The 14,518-nt window shown below is 35.5% G+C and overlaps 1 protein-coding gene across 1 annotated transcript in view; it reads right to left on the reverse strand.

The window, feature by feature from the left end:
- Positions 1-269: 269 nt before the first annotated feature.
- The window catches only part of LOC136031055 (cytochrome P450 302a1, mitochondrial-like), a 52,903-nt gene continuing 38,654 nt past the window's right edge, over positions 270-14,518 (reverse strand). Inside the window, exons 8-9 of the mRNA XM_065710295.1 lie at positions 11,498-11,704; positions 270-598 (exon numbers count right to left, since the gene is read on the reverse strand). Coding sequence (XP_065566367.1) covers positions 482-598; positions 11,498-11,704 — 324 coding nt within the window. The 3' untranslated portion in view covers positions 270-481. The remainder of the gene's footprint in view (positions 599-11,497; positions 11,705-14,518) is intronic.

Genomic DNA, 14,518 nt, shown 5'->3' on the forward strand with positions numbered 1-14,518 from the left:
TAGTCTTCTAATGTATTTGCAAGAAATACAGATAAAAAGAAGCCCACAGGAAGCTAAGTATTTGCAAAAAACGTACAAAACAAACTTTTTGGCCTTTGAATCTGTAATGTAGGACACCCTACATTAGTCAGGGTTGGAGACAAGGTCTAGGGTGTATTATAAAGGTTTATATGAGTTTATAGCTGACTATTTCAAATTCACAAATAAAGTAAAACCCCCTAATTTGACTGGACTATCAATTTGAACTGACAAAAGAGCAAGAGGGAGAGTGAAAGATACGGAAAATCATATACTGAAACCCTCAACATTATTCAGAATCAGTATAAAAAGCACGAAATCATGAGAACAAAATTGACCGTAAACTGTGGACGGATTCATTATAAACAAAGTACTTGCTGGTAGTCCTCACCAAACTTAGTTAGAATTGTGGTCCATTCTCAGCAATGTAGAAAGGCAGATTTTATCCAAATGTTGACTGTTTTCACGCCCCTCCAACTTTTGTAAACTTAAAACGAAGAGGCTGGTCAGGTTTATTGATAAGTTTTGAAATGCATCCCAGCTCTTTTCCAAGCCATTTCACTTCGTACTTCTGTATTATCTAAAAAAGTTAACTCCGTTTATTAATTTATACGCTTCTAATTCACAACATAGACACAAAATCAGTGTAATGATAAAGATAGTGACTGAAAAAGAAAAAGTACAAACCACTTACGATTTTTTTTTGGGGGGAAGGGGGAGCATAATTTAAACAAAACGTCAAAACAACATATTATAAAGCAAAAAAAATGTTCAAGGTTAGTAGGAAAAGAAGCTGAAATAAAGCAATAAGGTCTTTTCTGAATTAACCTTCTTAAAATACAAATCTACATCGTTATTGGTTCGTAAAATAGATTTCAATGTTTATTCCACAGGTTATGTTATTTACAAAAAAAAAAATAGTACATTCCGCATAAACAGCTTGAAAATTAGGGTCTCGTCAAGTCATTGAATAAATTATACTTTATTATCGAAAATCGATTATAAAAATCAGAGTCTGAAAAATGGTATTAGAAGCTATTTAAAAAGCCAATGCAATTGGGAAGGGTTTGTTTTAAATTGTCAAAAGCTGACACTGCTCATCTCTCATCGATTTATTCAAATAAAATAATAAAAAAAAAGTTTCATGTGAAAGCAGAGAGTTAGTTCTTAAAACGAAAAGAAATATTACAAAAATATGTGGAGATGTCAATCCCTATCTCAACAACATTTCGAAGTTCAAACTCCCTGCAATGAAAACAACATATGTTTCAAATATCTATTTAGGTTAATTCTTGAATTATACCGATTCCATCAGCCTGAAACCCCTTTTCAAAAGATTCTTCAATAATTTATACCAAATGTGTAGGTTAGATTTTTTTTTGTCTTATGATATTTTTTTTCCAATTTGGATTCTCAGTAAACTGTCATTTGAGGGAGACGACAACTATTTTAGGCACAATCATTTTCGTGACTTAACAAAGCCGCAAAACGAACTTGCTTATATAAATCTCTTCTATACTTGGCTAGATCCTTTTTTTATATAATCACTCACGTAAAAAGTGCATCTCCCCCACCCCACTCTCTGAGATACAATTCGGTATGAAGAGGTCTTATGCTAAAAATGCTCAGAAAAAATACTGAACAAAATTTTCCAATTTTTCTGTGATTCTGACCATTCAGAATCTTGGGATAATCCCCCCTCTATCTCTTAGTGAAAACAATTAACTTGAATACTACTACTACTAGCAACTCACCGTAGCATCAAACGGTGCAAGGACACCACACCTACAGACATTCCCTCTTCATCCCAATCTATTCAAAACCTCCCTCTTTACACCCTCCCAGGAAGTTCCCATTTCCTTTAAGTCTTTATTTATCAAATCCTCCCACCCCAATCGCATGTGAGCTGCTTGCCGTTTAGCCCTAGATTGTTGGTTGAAAAGGACTATCTTCCGCAATCTGTCAGCCTTCAATCGCAGAACGTGCTCTAACTATCTCAACCTTTCTCTCATTATAGCCTTGAAAGCGGGATTGAACCACACTTTTCGCACTTTTGCAGACTTATCTTCCTATTCTGCCAAAACTTTTTTTTTACTGTGAAAAAGCACCATGAACCTTGGCTCTTCAACTATAAACTCGCCACTGCTCCCAGTGTCTTTGATAATAATACTACTGAGGCAAGTGAAGCTGTCCACCTGATCAATCTTTTCGTTACCCAACGTCATCTTTCTATCCTTACTTATTCCTAGCCTTAGTGACTTAGTCTTCTTAACATTAATTTTCCAACTAATTCTAGCACCCTTAACTCCCAAAACCTCCAGAAGTTCACTCATTTTGCTCACACTTTCATCTAGGATGCTTAAACCATCAACATAATCTAAGTCCCAGGAAAGCTTTTCCTCTCCATTCGATCAGGTGGTCTTCATTGCATTTCCTGTGCTTCAACGGGTAAAGTCCATCTAAATGATAAACATAAAGGGGTATAGATCACAACTCTGCTTAACTCCTGATTTAAAACGAAACCAGCTGCTAGCCTCATTTCCTACCTAAACCGCAGCAGTGTTATTCTCATACATAGCACTAATCACTTTAATGTATTAGTCTGGTATACCATACAAGAATCAAGGATGACACCTCCGCTAAAGCTCTTCTATTAACAGAATTGAACATTTACTAATAATCTATAAAACTGAGGACCAAAGGTGTTTCATAACTCGAGACACTTCTCGATCATTAGCTTCAGAGTGGAAATTTGGTCGACACATCCTCTACCTTTCTTAAAACCACACTGTTCTTCTCTCACAACTTTGTCAACAGCATCTCTCAGTCTTAAAAGTACCATATTACAAAGTTATTTGCTATATACAGAGACCAGACCTCGATAATCACAAAACTCACTATCATCATCTTTCTTATACAGTAGTTCAATTAAGGTTATGCTAAAATCGCTAGGTACTTTCCCTTTTTCAAAAATTTTACTTTTAATCTTCAGTAACTTATTTCTAACTTAAGAGCCACCATTTTAAGAAATTCATTTTTTACACAAGCAGCCCATGGAGCCTTAGTATTTTTCAATTTTTTCTCGCATGGTCGCTAATCCTTCCTCACAAAACAAATCTTCCTTCACATCCAAGATATCACAAACCTTTTTATTTTCCTCTATATCGTTTCCAACAACTCTATTTCGAATTAGCACATTCTTAAAATGTTCAGCCCATCTTTCTTTAACTCTTTCCTTATCACTAATTGTGACCCTTACTTATCTTTAATTGGGATAAGACCCGAATTGAGTAATCCCTCTAAGTTTATTAACAAACCAGAACATGATTTTGCTATATGCCGTCTAGCTGTATCTTCCAGATCCTCGGTAATTCTATCCATGGCCTCCAATTCACACCTCTCTGGTTCATATTTTATGCTTTCTCCACTTTCTTTATATTCCTTCTGTTTTCATATGATCTATCATTCACATAATTCTTGCATATGCCCCTTCTCCTCTCTATTAAAAATGAGGCTTTTTCAGTAATATTCCTAGCTACGCTCCTAACTTTCTTCCCTAAGACACCATCAACAACTTTACAAATCGTATCCCTAAAATTATTCCATCCATCTTCCGCATTGTCAAATCTTACATAGTCCAGTTTAGAATTCAACTGTTCCGGGAAAGTTTATCACGAGTTCCCATCCTGGAGTCTACAACATCCTAGCTTCCCGAGAGGTAGTTACCAATAATCTTCTATAATTGTTCAACAGTAACCCGATTAATATCGAATAATTACAGAATAATCAATACTAACATTGGATTATTCTTGCCTAGATCAAGTAGACTGGTGCAAATGATAAGGTATTGGCTAAAAATTGTTGGTGTGCCGGAAGATAGGTTAGCAAATGCGGCAAGACAATATCACAGTCTTACCAAATAAAACCTGTTTTACATCGAGCAGGACTATCTTACGTTTGGAATGGCGGTCGAGGACTACTGCGGAACGGTGAATAACTAATAGCTCAGTTTAGGAGTAGAATGGAAGACCAGGAAGTCCAGATTTCGAACCATGCAATAAGGAGGTTAGAGACGTCGAAGATTTACGCAAAGGCTAAAATTTTCTTCGATTTTAAGGATATTTTGAATAATATTTACATTGTAAAATTGTGACATGCATAGCTAAAAACAGTGTTGAATGGCCTTATTCTCCTTACAATGAACTTACTATGTATTAATAATCAAAAATCATGAGAGAGATATAAATATTTATTAAACCCCAAAAAAGCAAAAACAGTAATAACAGTCACCCCGAGAAGTAAAACAGTTGTCCAAAGGGGTGGCTAAAATACATTAGAAAATAATACAGGACAAAGAAAACAAGGGCTAAGAGCTCATATGGCACTTGTAACGAGGTCGCAAGAGCCAAGAGCTCATATGGCATGAGCTCTAGCAAAATTCTAAGAATCAAGAGATTGATTTATAAGGAAAATCAGAGGCTTAATACCCGTCAGGATTTAATTTAAGAGCTCTGAGTCACGAGGTCCTTCTAAATATCAAAATTCATTAAGATCCGATCACCCATTCGAACATTAAAAATGCCTCATATTTTCTAATTTTTCCTCTCCCTTCAGCCCTCAGATGAGCAAATCAAAGGAAAACGACTTTATCGAGTCAATTTGTGCAGGTCAATGACACACCAACCAATTTTATCGTCCTAGCACGTCCAGAAGCACCGAACTCACCAAAGCCCTACACCCCTCCCCCTAACTCCCCTAAAGAGAGCAGATCCAGTCCGATTACGTCAATCACATATCTACGACAGTTGTTTATTTTACCCACCAAGTTTGATCCCGATCTCTCCAATCTAAGCGTTTTCCGAGATTTCCGATTTCCTCCTCCAACTCCCCCCAATGTAACCGGATCTGGTCGGGATTTAAATAAGAGCTCTAAGACATGAATTGCTTCTAAACATCAAATTTCATTAAGGTCCAGTCACCCGTTCGTAAGTTAAAAATGCCTCGATTTTTCTCATTTTTCAGAATTAACACTCACACCCCAACTCCCCCAAAGAGAGAGGATTCAGTCCGATTATGTCAATCACGTATCTAGAACTTGTGCTTATTTTTCTCACCAAGTTTCATCTCGATCTCTCCATTCTAAGCGTTTTCCAAGATTTCCGTTTCCCCCTCCAGCTCCCCCCCCCCAATATCACCGGATACGGTCAGGATTTAAAATAAGAGCTCTGATACACGTGGTCCTTCTAAATGTCAAATTTCATTAAGATCCGATCACCCATTCGTAAGTCAAAAATACCTCATTTCTTTTTAATTTTTCATCTCCCTCCAGCCCCCTAGATGGTGAAATCGGGGAAAAGACTGTTATCAAATCAATTTGTACTAGTCCCTGACACGCCTACCGATTTTCATCGTCCTAGCATGCCCAGAAGCCCAAAAATAAACAAATATGTATAGAACTCTCGTAGTCCAGAGGCTGGTAGTACCCTTATACGTTGGTAGACGTTCCAAACCGAAATTTGGAGTTGTAGACCAACAAACATACGAACAGCATTATCTTGAAGAACTCGAACAGGCCGGACAACGGAAGCAAATTTATCAAGACAAACGCTACTACAATACAAAATATATGGATGGACAAGGGAAAACTAAAGAAGGAGTAGGACACATGTAGGGAAAAAATGCTTAAGCTTTCTCACTATACCCAGGTGAGGAGACAAAATTTTACTCACAGGCTCTGCATAAAATTTGAATAATAAAATATCATCAAAATCAGCCCCCAGGTACTTAAACAATCAAGAACGCTTTAAAATTCTACAATGTGGATTCAAGGATAAAAAACAGGAGATCGAGAAAAAATGACAAATTTTGACCTACCAAGATTAACTTTAAGCCTGTTTACCCTCAACAAAAAATGTAACCTATCCACATTATCTTTCATCGATGCCAGAAGTAATTCTTCCGTCTTTGCAGCGCTGATAGCCACTGTGTCATCCGTAAATAATGACACAGTTTCATTTCGTAGACTTTTAGTTATGTCACTAACGCTAAAAAAACAATTATGGATACAATAAGGCATATCATTAATAAACAAAAAGAAAAGAATCGGACAAATAACAGATCCCTGTGGGACATCAAAACTGACAAGCCGCAATTCAAATTTTAAACAATTCATCTCTACAAACTGGTACCGGTTACTATGGAAACTCCGTAGCAGATCGAGAGCTATACCTCGGATCTGATAAACTTCACACTTTTCGGTTGATAGCAATTAATATATCAAAAGAATCGGTTTCAAAAGTGATCAGATCCGTTCCAATTATGTCAATCACGTATCTATAACTTGTCCTTATTCTTTCATCGCGATCTCTCCATTCTAAGCGTTTTCCAAGATATCTGTTTTCCCCCTCCAACCTTCTATGTCCCCGGATCCGATTCAAATTGAAAATGGAGCGTCGGAGACATGAGATCCTTCTATATATCAAGTTTCATTCAGATCCGATCACCCATTCTTAAGATAAAGATATCTCAATTTTCACGTTTTCAGAGAATTCCGGTTTCCTCCTCCAACTCCCCCCAATGTCACCGAATCTTTTCGGGATTTAAAACAAGAGCTCTAAAGCACAAGATCCTTCTAAATATCCAATTTCATTAGGATCTGATCACCCGTTTGTAAGCTACAAATACCTCATTTTTTCTAATTTTTCCGAATTACTCCCTTCCCCTCCCCCACTCAACCGAAGAGATTGGATCCAGTCCGGTTATGTCAGTCACGTATCTTCGATATGTTTTTATTCTTCCCACCAAGTTTCATCCTAATCTCTCCGCTGTAAGTGTTTTCTAAGATTTTCGCTCCTTCCCCCCAATGACGCTGGATCCGGTCGGGATTTAAAATATGAGATCTAAGTTACGAGGTCCTTCTAAATATGAAATTTCATTAAGATCCGATCACTCCTTCATAAGTTAAAAATACATCATTTTTTCTAATTTTTCAGAATTAACCCCCCTCCCCCAACTCCTCCAAATAGAATAGATCCGTTCCGGTTATGTCGATCACGTATCTAGGATTTCTGCTTGTTCTTCCCACCAAGTTTCATCCTGATCACTCCACTCTAAGCGTTTTCCAAGATTTTAGATCCCCCCCCCAACTACCCACTTAATGACTCTGGATCCGGTCGGGAATTAAAGTAAGAGATCTGAGTTACGAAGTCCTAGATACGATATTTCATTAAGATCCGATTACTCCTTCGTAAGTTATAATACCTCATTTTTTCAAATTTTTCAGAATTAGCCCTCCCCCCAACTCTCCCAAATAGAGCAGATCCGTTCCAGTCATGTCAATCACGTATCTAGGACTTCTGCCTATTTTTTCCATCAAGTTTCATCCCGATCCCTCCACTCTAAGCATTTTGCGAGATTTGTATTCCCCCTCCTCCAACTCCCCCAAATGTCACCAGATCCGGTCGAAATTATAAAATAACAGCTCTGAGACACGATATCCTTCTAAATATCAAATTTCATTAAGATCCGATCGCCTGTTCTTCAGTTAAAAATACCTCTTTTTTCTCTTTTTTTCCGATTTAACCGTCCCCCCACTCCCCCCTCCAGATGGTCAAATCGGGAAAACGACAATTTCTAATTTAATCTGGTCTGGTTCTTGATAAGCCTGCCAAATCCCATCGTCCTAGCTTACCTGGAAGTGCCTAAAGTAGCATTTTTCTAGTTTTTCAGAATTAGCCCTCTCCCCCCCCCCAACTCCCCCAAATAGAGCAGATCCGTTCCCGTTATATCAATTAGGTATCTAGGACTTTTGCTTATTTTTTCCACCAAGTTTCATCCCGATCCCTCCACTCTAAGCGTTTTCCAAGATTTTAGGTCCAACCCTTGAACTCCCCCAAATGTCACCAGATCCGGTCGAGATTTAAAATAACAGCTCTGAGACACGCTATCCTTCTAAATTCCAAATTGCAGTAAGATCCAATAACCCGGCCTTAAAATAAAAATACCTCGATTTTTCTAATTTTTCCAAGTCAACACCCCCCGCTCCTCCAAATGATTATGCGAATCACGTATATATAACTTGTCCTTATTCTTTCATCGCGATCCCTCCACTCTAAGCGTTTTCCAAGAGTTATGTTTCCCGATTCAAATCCGATTCAAATTGAAAATGGAGCGTCGGAGACATAAGATCCTTCTATATATCAAGTTTCATTAAGATCCGATCCCCCATTCGTAAGATAAAGATACCTCAATTTTCACGTTTTCCAAGAATTATGGTTTCCCCCTCCAACTCCCCCCAATGTCACCAGATCTTGTCGGGATTTAAAATAGGATCTCCAAAGCACAAGATCCTACTGCATATCAAATTTCATTAAGATCTGGTCACCCTTTTGTAAGTTACAAATACCTCATTTTTCCGAATTACCCCCCCCCCCCCCCCAACTCCACCAGAGAGCAGATCCGGCCCGGTTGTGTCAGTCAAGTATCTTAGACAGGTTTTTATTCTTTCCATCCAGTTTCATGCTGATCTCTCCGCTCTAAGTATTTTCTAAGATTCCCCCCCCCCCCCCGATGACGCTGGATCCGGTTGAAATTTAAAATAGGATATCTGAGTTACGAGGTCGTTCTAAATATCAAATTTCATTAAGATACAATAACCCGTTCGTAAGTTAAAAATACCTCATTTTTTCTATTTTTTCCGGTTTAGCCGTCCATCCACTCCCCCCCCCAGATGGTCGAATCGGGAAAACGACAACTTCTAGTTAATCTGGTCTTGTTCCTAGTAAGACTACCAAATTTCATCGTCCTAGCTTACCTGGAAGTGCCTTAAGTAGCAAAACCGGGACAGACAGATTTTGCTATCGCTATATGTCACTTTGTAGATACCAATTGCCATAAAAAAAAGTGAGAAGCGATTCAATAATCGCTAATATTATTTCGTTAGTGCATACATATATATATATATATATATATATATATATATATATATATATATATATATATATATATATATATATATATATATATATATATATATATATATAGATATATATATATATATATATATATATATATATATATATATATATATATATATATATATATATATATATATATATATATATATATATATATATATATATATATGGTATTCTTTCATTCTCCATCCCTTATATGCAGCCTAAATATCTTGACTTCTTGTTCACTATAGCCCTAGTGGGATCAAGCCACATATTTTGTACTGAGAAAGGTCATTCAAATAAGTACCTAACAATATCTTTAGACGATTCCTGGAAAATATTGAACAAATCTTCCTCAGCAATTTTAAGGCTCCCACGTTTCAGAACTATACTTGACCAATGACATTACCTAGGCTTCCTATATTCTTATCTCAGTCCATAAACTATCCTATTTTTCCATACTTTCTTCAACTATCTGTAAAGTATGGAAAGGACAAAACGCTGCTTTAAATCTAGTTCGACACAACATGAATTACTAAACTCAGTTCCAAAGTCACAGCAACATTTACGTAGCATTAATGGTTTAATGCACTATATATATATATATATAGATATATATATATATATATATATATATATATATATATATATATATATATATATATATATATATATATATATATATGGTATTCTTTCATTCTCCATCCCTTATATGCAGCCTAAATATCTTGACTTCTTGTTCACTATAGCCCTAGTGGGATCAAGCCACATATTTTGTACTGAGAAAGGTCATTCAAATAAGTACCTAACAATATCTTTAGACGATTCCTGGAAAATATTGAACAAATCTTCCTCAGCAATTTTAAGGCTCCCACGTTTCAGAACTATACTTGACCAATGACATTACCTAGGCTTCCTATATTCTTATCTCAGTCCATAAACTATCCTATTTTTCCATACTTTCTTCAACTATCTGTAAAGTATGGAAAGGACAAAACGCTGCTTTAAATCTAGTTCGACACAACATGAATTACTAAACTCAGTTCCAAAGTCACAGCAACATTTACGTAGCATTAATGGTTTAATGCACTTAACTTCTAACCCTTGCAAGGACTGGACCTTCAAAAAACTTAGCAATTAGCTGAATCAGATACCTATTCATAATCCAGAAGACTGAGGATTAAAAGAGTCTGATGATTCAGATACTTCTTCATTGTTACTATGAGAGTGAAACTTCGGTGGACATACCATCTTCCTTTTCTATACCACACTGTACTATTAAAATTTTATCTACAGCATCTCTTGGTCTAATAAATGTCATCATGTTAAGCAATTGCTTCCTAAAAACACCAAGCCATTACCAATTTGTAAATATCATACTCTCTCTTATAACCCTTTTGATAAAGACTTAGACGACCGTTTTTGCCAAGATCATAAGGTACAACCCCTTTTTTAAAAGTCATACTCATAGTCCTCAGAAATGCATCTTTGAGTTCTTGACCCCGTATTTCAAAACTACTTTATCTCACTGGCATTACATGAGGTCTTATTGTTTTTCAGTCTTTTAATGATGTCTCAAACTGCACTTCACAAAATAAATCTTCTAAATTGTCAAAATTCTTTTCAATCTTTTTCTGTATCTTTTCTACAGCTCCATCACGCTATAACATATCCTCAAAATGTTGTGCAGGTCTCTTTTAACAGTTCTTACAAATAATGAAGTGCCCGTTCCTATCTTTAACTGGGACGAGTCGAGACGACTGACTGCTTCCTCCCAGTTTTTTATACCAATACAATATCCTTACTATTACGCCGTCTTTTTGCATTTTCCAGAATTTCGGAAATTTTGTCCATGAGTTTCGTTTCAGATCTCTTCAATTCATACTTTAATCCCTTCTCTACTTCCCACTTATTCTCGTAAGATTCCTCTTATTCTCGTCTTATTCTCAATGAGTTTTACTAAGAAACTTCTTTTAAATACCCCTTCAGTTATCACGCAAGTTTCATAAAATACTAAACATACGCAAGAAGGCTCATGAAAAACGATCATTGCTTTCAAGCCGATTTAAAATCTTTACCAAATTTCCTCTTTATCATATTTGTGTCAAAGGTTAAATTTTTTATGGAAATGTCAGATAAGAACATGGGGAAACGTAAAACTAGTTTAATCTTATTTTGTTTATAATTCCTTTTTTGGGAAAATGGAATGTCAAGACAAAATAGAAACACATACAACTGATAAAAGGATGTTGAAATTGTTTAAAATAATAAGTTCGTGCATAAGAAGTCAGTGAAATTGGCTTTTTGGCGAAATGGTCTTTAACAAACAGAATATACATTTCACAGACTTTTTCTTCAAGTAATCTCCCTGAGAATTACAGACGCCTATGGTGAGGAAGTCAGTAGTCAAACAGCTAATTTTTCTAAAGAAAAAAGGCTTTAATCAGGTAAAAATCCTTGCAATTTTTATAAGCTTAATCAGGAATGACTTTATAAAAAATGAAAAAATAAAAGAAACATACCCTAGCAAGGAGAACATACATATTTTGTTCAGCAAGTCTTCGAGCAATACAAGAACGAATACCATAACCAAACGGCAACACAAGAAACGGATGAACATTCTCATACAAGGGACTTCCTCTAATCCATCGTTCAGGTTTGAAAGAGTTGGGCGACGAAAAAAATTTGGACATTCTACAGGATACTTGATTTTGTGTCACTAAAACAGTCTACAAAATAGCATTATTTCAGTACTGGGATGACCAAAGAGGAGAAAATTTCAAACTTGAGAATGTTAGGTAAATATGATTTTCACTTTGAAAGTAAACCAAGTACATTTTCAGAGACAACGCTCTAGTGTTTCAAACAGTGAGTAGCCATGTTCTTCCCGTTCACTTCGTAAAGAAGGGGTGATCCAAGAAACTTCCGATGGGCTCATTCGATCGGAAGTTGCAACTTCTTGTGCTCCTTTTTAAGGACTGAAAGTGATTCAACTGCAATCAATTTGCTTTTTCTGCCAAGAATAGGTCACACGCAAAGCTAATTGATCGTTCCATTTCACTTACGGTCGCAAGCGTAGCACTTTATATTTCGAAGGACTGACAACTCTGACAAAGTCTAGATACGTCGGACCCCTATTAGGCTGGGTGATTTTTCCGACGAAATACATTTCATTCTGTTATAACTTGCCACCAAATACACATGTTTTTTTTATAGTCATCAACGTATCATTACCCTAAAGTGTTTGAGAAATAGATGCTTTCAGGTAACAACTGGCATGTTCACTTCCCCTAGTAAGTAGGACAAAATCTGAGGTTTTGTTAATACTAGAAATTAAAGGTGTATTTTCCTTTCGGCTTAACTTCCAGATAGCTGCCCCTCACAAAAACAGTGCAGCGTTCTAATATGAGCTATTGATGCAGCTGATGGATTCATTAAACCCGCTTTACTCCCCCCCCCACTATAAGTAATCAAATCTTATAACAAAAATTAGTAGCTTAAAAATACAAAGCTCTTAGACTTCTAAAAATGATATTTTCTTTTCTTCTATCCTTAAATCTTGAAGAATTAGTTCTTGTTTCAGAATTAATTACTGTTGTTTTGTTTAAGACGACATAGACTTGGGCATACATATTCAGAATTATCTGTATTTATTCCTTTTAGAAAACAGCCAAAATAGCGACGCAATACATTTTTAACTAGTTCGGCAGATTTAGTTAAAAACATTAATAACACAAATATTTCAGAAAACACAACAGTTAGTAGTTTTGACATTGTTTCCATGTATATGACTATAGATGTGGCTATTTCGGAAATATTATTAAAAAACAAAATATAAGAAAATCATTTCTTAATCGAAGTTTCGGGGACAAGAATTGATTGTGAAATTTTAATGACTCTAGTTAAAATTTGTAATAAGTTTTTAATGTTTTTTCAGTTTCGTGATTCCTTTTATCAGCAAATAAATGGGCTAGCAATGGGAGCACCTTTATCCGGAATACTGGCAAATATTTATGTTGAGAACCTTGAAAATTGGGAATTAAATTCTTATTTTTTAAAACATGACTATTGGGGTCGCAACATGGATGACGTAATTTCACTGTGGAATTGTGGAGAAATTAAACTTCGAGGTTTCTTAGATCATCTTAATACTTATGGTAGAAATTTGCAGTTTATACTAGAAATTGAAGTTGAAAATAGAAAATAGAAATTGAAGTTGAAATTCGTCATACTGACAAACTGGATTTTACTACCTATAGAGAACCAACAAAAACCAATAGATATCTTCCTTTCAATTCAAGTCACCCCCCCCCCACAAAATAAAAGAGCAGTTGTAACTTCTTTCATTGATCGTGCCCTGAACATTTGCTCCGATTCGTACATAAAATCTGAAATAAATTGTCTCAGAGATATTCTTTTTGGTAACGGATACCCCATTCCTTTTGTCAATAATACTATTAACCGTAGACTAAAAAGACATTCCTGTAAAATCAAAGATATTTCAAAATGTGACGCTTTTGATAAGCCCTCAAATATAATCTATCTTCTGTACATCCCAAAAATCATAAAAAAATAAAAAGCACAAAAAATAATCTATATGTAGTTTTCACTAACAATCTTAAAATCACAAAGTCCTTAAACTCCGGTAAAGACAAAACCCCAATTACTCGCCAAAGAGGGGTTTATCAAATGCCATGCGACTGTGGCAATTACTATGTTGGCAGAACTCACCAGAATCAAGAAAAACGGCTACACCAGCGTAAAGATGACATAGAACAAGTATTAGTTTCTAATAGTTCTAAAGATTCTGCTTTAGCTTGTTATATATTTAAAAATCCCCACCATGCAATCCTTTTTGTAAAATCTTCTCTCGTTAGTAATGATTTGGGGATAAAACAGGTGGTTCGGAAATCAATCGAAATTAGTCTCAAAATAAATCATAATATTTATTCAAATAGGAACTTAGGGGAATATTCACTAAATTCTTTATACTCAAATTTAATTAAAGGTTATCTAACAAAATATTTTACTAATCCAATCTACAATAGTATTGAGCCCGTTACAAAAAGACCTTTAAGAATAGCTGCCAAAAAAGCAAGATTAGCTTTGAAATCTTGTATTTAATTATTCTATTTTATTTCGTTTGAATGAATTTAACATATCACATCCTTTTATTTATCAGTCCTGGCTGAACTTCGTTGAAGTAAGGGCTGTTTTAAAAATATTTTTTTTAAACAAAATTAGTTTTGAAGTTCAGATTTTAATAGAAGTTTATATATACATATACTTTTTTTTTGGTGTTGCGCCGAAGGCCCTTGGACATAGGGCCGACATATTCACTAAATTGAATTCCACTGTCTTGAGAAAACTTCGCTATTGTTTTTAAGTTGTGTTTGTTTGTTCTTTTAGAAAACAACTACAAAACTTTTATCATTTACAGTTTCTGTAACAAAACTGCTGTTCTTCCTCTTTTTCAGCAAGTAAAGTGAACCTGTTCCATATAACTACAAAAAACTTTTGTTCTTAAGGCTTTCTTAGCGAAA

Source organism: Artemia franciscana, chromosome 1, assembly GCF_032884065.1.
Source record: "Artemia franciscana chromosome 1, ASM3288406v1, whole genome shotgun sequence".
Classification (NCBI taxonomy): domain Eukaryota; kingdom Metazoa; phylum Arthropoda; class Branchiopoda; order Anostraca; family Artemiidae; genus Artemia; species Artemia franciscana.